This window comes from Adiantum capillus-veneris, chromosome 8, assembly GCF_014529385.1.
Source record: "Adiantum capillus-veneris isolate H3 chromosome 8, ASM1452938v2, whole genome shotgun sequence".
In the NCBI taxonomy this organism is placed as follows: domain Eukaryota; kingdom Viridiplantae; phylum Streptophyta; class Polypodiopsida; order Polypodiales; family Pteridaceae; genus Adiantum; species Adiantum capillus-veneris.
The window spans coordinates 152,759,227-152,765,523 of record NC_140938.1 but is presented as its reverse complement, the minus strand read 5'-3'; the positions used below and the strand labels follow the sequence as shown (position 1 = coordinate 152,765,523).

General features: G+C 44.9%; 1 protein-coding gene across 1 annotated transcript; it reads left to right on the top strand.

Annotated features, from left to right (window-relative positions):
* Nucleotides 1–4,358: 4,358 nt before the first annotated feature.
* LOC147453183 (uncharacterized) lies at nt 4,359–5,682 on the top strand. Its single transcript, XM_086519102.1, has 2 exons — nt 4,359–4,823; nt 4,913–5,682. Exons 1-2 carry the CDS (start codon nt 4,469–4,471, stop codon nt 5,536–5,538), a joined length of 981 nt encoding a protein of 326 aa, XP_086375228.1. The 5' UTR covers nt 4,359–4,468; the 3' UTR covers nt 5,539–5,682.
* The last annotated feature ends 615 nt before the right edge of the window (nt 5,683–6,297 follow it).

The window sequence follows — 6,297 nt, the reverse complement described above, 5'->3', positions numbered from 1 at the left end:
TTTTAGAGCAGCGGCACATAGCGAAGCGAAGGGCTCTCTACAGATGCAATCACCTACGCATGCATATTTTTTTTATCGATGCCTTGCTTTTCACGCATTGACTTCAGAGCAGCGTCGACTCTTGGAATGCACTAATTGCAACAGGGCAGAAAACTCGACTCCAACTGCAATCACCTGTGAAGCATGGTGAAGGCATGTGGCTCTACACATGCATCTTGAAGGCATGTGGTTCTACGCAAGGTGCTGATATGGGCATGGAAATTCACAATTATATTGTTATTCAGAGGCTGTTGAAAAAAGAAGCCGTGCTTGGCTTCGTCTTTGTCGATATGTGTGCCACTCAGCAGATGCAAAGCGAGGGTCTCTCTCCATATGCAATCACCTATGCAGGATGCTGAAGGCATGTCGCTCTACGCATGCATCTTGAAGGCGCTGGTAGGGCACAGAAATTCACAATTATATTGCTAATCAGAGGCTGTTGAAAATAGAAGTCGTGCTTGGCACTGTCTTGGTCGATATGTATGTCAAATGTGGTGCACTTGAGAAAGCACAAAAAGTGCTTGAGAAGCTTCCTATCCAGAACGTCACCTCTTGGAATGCATTGTTTGCAGGATGTGCTCAACGAGAGCAGGGCTAGAAAGCTCTAGGCTATTTTCAGCAGATGCAAAGCGAGGGCCTCTCTCCGGGTGCAATCACCTACACATGCCTCTTGAAGGCATGTGCCTCTACTCAAGATGCTGATATTGGCAAAAAACTTCACAATCAGTCGAAGACTCTTGAAAACAGATGTTGTGCTTATTACTCCCTTGGTCAATATGTATGTCAAATGTGATGCGCTTGAGAAAGCACTAAGTGCTTGAGGAGCTCCCTGTCCGGAATGCCACCACTTCCAATGCATGCAATGATTCCAAAATGTGCACAACGAAAGCATGGCGAGCGTCCATGTGACTGTCCTCTTTTCTAGCTATGTGGGCACTCTCTTGGTCGATATGTATGCCAAATGTGGTGCGCTTGAGAGAGCACAAAAATTGCTTCAGGAGCTTCCTATCTGGAATGTCAGCATTGATTGCGGGATGTCGCAATAAGAGCAGGGCTAGAAAGCTCTTGGCTGTCTTCACTGGATGCAAAGCGAGGGCCTCTCTCAAGATGCAATCACAGAAGCGTGCATCTGTAATGCATGTGGTTATACGCAAGATGCTGATATGGGCTTAAAAATTAACTTTGAAATTGTTAGTCAAGGGCCGTTGCAAAAAATTTCCGTGCTTGGCAATGCCTTGGTCGATATGTATGCCAAATGTGCTACGGGATGTCGTCTTTTGGAACCCACTGATTGTAGGATATGCCCGACAAGGGCCCAAGCCAGAAGCTTTGGGCTGTTTTCAGCAGGTACTTGAGGAGCTTACTATTCGAAACGACGTTAATTGATTGTGGGATATGCACAATAGGAGCAGGGACAGAAACCTCTAGGCTATTTTCAGCAGATGCAAAGCGAGAGCCTCTGTAGAGATGCAATCACCTACATGTGCCTCTTGAAGGCATGTGGCTCTATGCAAGATGTTGATATGGGCTTAAAAATTCACCTTTGAAATTGTTAGTTAGGGGCTATTGCAAAAAATTCTGTGTTTGGCAATGCTTAGGTCGATATGTATGCCAAATGTGGTGCAGAATGTCATCTTTTGGAATGCACGAATTGTAGGATATGCCCAGCAAGGAAGCTCTGGGCTGTTTTTGACAGGTGCTCGAGAAGCTTACTACTCGGGACGGCGTGAAAACTGATTGCGAGACACACAACAAGAGCAGGGGAAGAAAGCTGTAGGCTATTTTCAGCGGCTGCAAAGCGAGGACCTCTGTCCAGATGCAATCACCTATGCGTGCATCTTGAAGACATGTGGTTGCACGCAAGACGTTGATATGGGCACAAAACTTCACAGTAAGACAGAAACTGTTGAAAAAGTGGTCGTGCTTGGCACTATCTTGCTCGATAACCATGCCAAATATGGTGCGCTTGGAAAAACACAAAAATTCACATCAGTTTTAGTGGTATCGTGTGGCAAGCTAGGAAGCACTACCTTGCTCGATGTGCATGGCAAATATGGTGTGCTTAAGAAAGCATAAAAAGTGCTTGAGGAGCTTGTTGTTCGGAATGTCGCCTCTTGTAAGGCACTGATTGTGGGAATATATTGTTAGTCAGAGGCTGTTGAAAAAAGATGTCGTGATTGGCATTGTCTTGGTTGATATGTATGCCAAATGTGGTGTGCTTGAGAAAGCACAAAAAGTGCAGGAGGAGCTTGTTGTCCGGAATGTCACCTCTTCCAAGGACTGCACTAATTGCGGGATTGCGCAACAAGAGCAGGGCCAGTACTCTCGAAGTCCAATTACCTACACAAGCATCTTGAAGGCATGTCGCTCTACGCAAGATGCTGATATGGGCACAAAAATTACATTGTCAAAAAATATGCCCTGCTTGGCACTGTCTTGGTTGATATGTATGCCTAATGTTGTGCGCATGAGAAAGCAAAAAAATTGCTTCAAGAGATGCGTGTTTGGAATATCAGCACTGATTGTGGGAAGTGCGCAATGAAAGCTGGGCTCGAAATCTCTAGGCTGTTTTCAACAGATGCGAAGCGAGTGCCTGACACACAACATGAGCAAGGTCAGAAAGCTCTTGGCTGTTTTCAGCAGACTCAAAGCGACGGCCTGTCTCTAGCTGCAATCACATACGCATGCATCTTGAAGGCATGTGGCTATACACAAGATGCCAATATGGGCTTGAAAATTCACTTTGATATTGTTAGTCAAGGGCTGTTGCAAAAAATTGTCTTGCTTGGCAATGCCTTGGTCGATACGTATGCTAAATGTGGTGCACTTCAAAAAGCACAAAACGTGCCTGAGGAGCTTCCAGTCTCGAATGCCTCCCTTGGAGTCCATTGACTGCGGGATACATGCGACAGGAGCAAGATAGAAAGCTCTCGATTGTTTTCAGCAGATGCAAAAAGCTCTGGGGTGTTTTAACCAAATACGAAGGGAAAGCCTACCCCGCCCCCAGTATGCACCTACTGTGCTCGAAACCAGTATGCACCTACGCACTCAAAATGGTCCTCTACCACTGTAAAAAGGAGCCCTCTTGGCGCTTCCATACCAAAGCTTGGTAACGCAACTTCAGACTTTGCAATGTCCACTCCGCCTCAACTATCATGTTTGTTTCGAGCAGTGCTGTTATACGGAAGCTTAAATGCAACCTGCGTGCCTCGACGATAATCAATCTATCGTATGGTGAGTAACCATTACTATTTCTTGATTTTTGACACTGAGAAAGCAGTTAATGAACTCACTGAAAATGGTGTTCTGTCGTGGGAATGGCACGTTCCCTCGTATTATAAAAATTGGGGAGGACTGTGCAAACTCTCCCATGCAACGAGACTTTCATGTTTTCTTTTTTTTCGAACCATAGAATTGGGACAACAAACAATTAATAACATTAACATCTTGTATGATTACAAACATCGAGCTCGATAAAGCTCTAACCCTCCTTGTGGTTTTTTGCGAGGTAAACCTCTGAAAGACAAGGTGGATTTGCTCTAGATCATCTTTGAGCAGATACAATGTGAGTGTGTTTCGCCAAATGCAGTGACATACGTTTACGCATTGAAGCTTGTGCCACAATCAAAGCTACGAAGCTGATTCATGATGAGATTCTAAGGCAGCGGCTTTTGCAAAGCCATGTCGCGCTGGGTGGTGCACTCATGGACACGTAAATTTGAAATGTCGTCTCTTGGACAATGTCACTCATAGATGGGAAGGGAAGAGCTGTCTTCACATTCAAATCGCCTATACTTGCACATTCTAACCTTATTGCCTTACGCATGAAATCAACATGGTTGAGAGAATTCATGACGAGATCACCATATGAAACAGCTTTGGGTGGAGTCTGCTAAAACTATTATCGACAAATTAATCAAGAACCATTGCATGCCAAACTTGCATGCGTGAAAGGTAACAAGCTCTCTCTCTCTCTCTCTCTCTCTCCATCCATTTTCTTTTGCAAGGATATATACTCTTGTTGAAACTTCAAATGACAATCACACTTACACAAGAAGATTCAAGATCATCGCGTTGTAAACACAAGACCATGTCTAACTTCGGGTCATAGAATTTATAGAACACAAAGCATAATCTCTCTCTCTCTCTCCCTCATAGCTTTTACCTTCTAGGTTCTAATTACTGCATCATCAGTACATAGCGAGATTCAAAAAAATTGTTTCCTCTTATCCTCGGACTAACTTCAATTCGATGCAAATGCAGCTAACGAAGCACTCTAGTTTTATCTCATACGCAACTGGTAAAAAGCCAACTAGAGCTTCCCAAATTTTCATAGTTAACACAAAATAGTGTCGAAGGCAGGAGTGCTCGGAAGTAGTAGTCGGGGTCCTCTCGCGCTCTGCTTACACTAGAGAAACCGTTGAGTGCGATGGCATCCTCGTCTAAGAGACGCCGTGTGCTCCCATGGGAGCAACTGGTCTTCGAGCAGCACAGACAAATACAAGAGCGGCACAGACAAATAGAACAGTTCAAGTCCATATTGGCAGAGATGCAACAAAGCCTTTGGGAGGAAGAGAAGCAGCTGGAAAAGCAGACATATGGAGATCCAGTGTTAGAACGCAGTATGGTCAAGTCAAGGGAGAGGATAGAACAGCAAATGAGTTTCATAGCAAAACAGGAAAAAGAAGCTGCCGAGTTCGAAGTCAAGGCTGCCGGGTTCGAAGTCAAGGCGGAGGAACAGATACGATTCTTCAAAGCAGAGATAGCACGGATCGAGCTAGCAGGTTTGAAGGTCTTCTTTTCTTTGTAGCATGATAGTGAGTTGTGGTCTATCTCTCTGTTTATTGTCTTGTTTGCTTTGCCTTTCTTGTAGATACCAGTACTGGTGATGATTACTATGACCTTATTACAAACCTTGGTGCACCCTCCTCTCTTACCGACACCAAGAACTGGAGACGAGCACAAGAACAACTTTTATTTTTGTGTCACATCCCTCCTGAGGCGGAGCCCCCTTTTCCGCTCACCCTAGTGCATCGTGCATTTGCAAATTTTGTTGACAGGTTTCACTCTTCAAGAATTGAGTTTGGTAGCCAGGAGTGTGAACTTGTGACTGAACTATGCATCCTGGCGGCAAAAGATGTCAAGGACGAAAAACAAAAAATGGAGGAATTCAATCAACTGATTGACGATTATCTGGGAGAGGCAATCAATCAAGTAGTTGTGGCGTCCTCCTACACAACTGCTGGGTCTTTGCTGGTCAAAAAACACATGGCTTATCTGACTGAAGTAAAGAAAGATGAAGGCAACCCCTTGTTTCAGGCTATGCAATATTATGCCTTGTTCCTCTCTAAAATGACACGTGACGAAACAAAGCGCGCCTCACCTTCTGTCCTTGTTTTCTTGTTGAGCTGGTGGGTGTCTGTATCAGGATCAGTGGACTGGCATTCTTCTCCAAGGTGGCTTGTCAGCCATTCACCCCCTTCATGCATTGCTATATAAATTCCTATGATAAGGCCGATATGGACAGTCTTTGCAGAGCAATGCTGGCTTTGAAAAAAGGGGTTTCTGAATTGAGGGAGTATTACAACGCACACCCAAATCCACCTCCAACAGTTGATAAGAGGATCCGGTATCCTCTCCAAGAACAACAAATGCGATATGTCAAGCGCATTGGAGCCCAGAAGCTTCTTTTTGTGGTGGAGATGGAGCCTTCTTGGGAGCGCAGATTGTGCAAGTTCTGTAAGAGATATGGGAAGGGAGTCCATGAGACATGGGCACAAGCTGGCCTCGCTCCCAAGCTATTCAAATGTGGAGAAATTCCGGGGGGTTGGATTGCTGTTGAGATGGAGTACCTCTCTCCAGATGACTGGAAATCTGTACATCAGTGGTGCAACAACCAGCTGCCAAAAATTGACCAGTCCAGATTGTGGTCAGCAGTTAATAGTGCTTTGCAAAGGGCATTTAATCTTGAGTGTGAGATGGAGTACCTTTCTGCAGATGACTGGAAATCTGTCCAACAATTGTGCAGCTCTGTTTCAAAACATGATGAGTCTGCATTGCTGCTGGCTGTTGAGAATGCTGTTAAAAGTGTACTGAAGCTGAAGCATGAAGTTGCGCATGGGGACATGCGGCCTCCAAACGTCATGGCAAGAGCAGTGGAAGGAGGATTTGAAATTAAATTTGTCGATTTTGATTGGGCTGGTGTAGCTTCACATACGTTCTATCCTTCATTCATCAATACAGAGCAGAACTGGCATG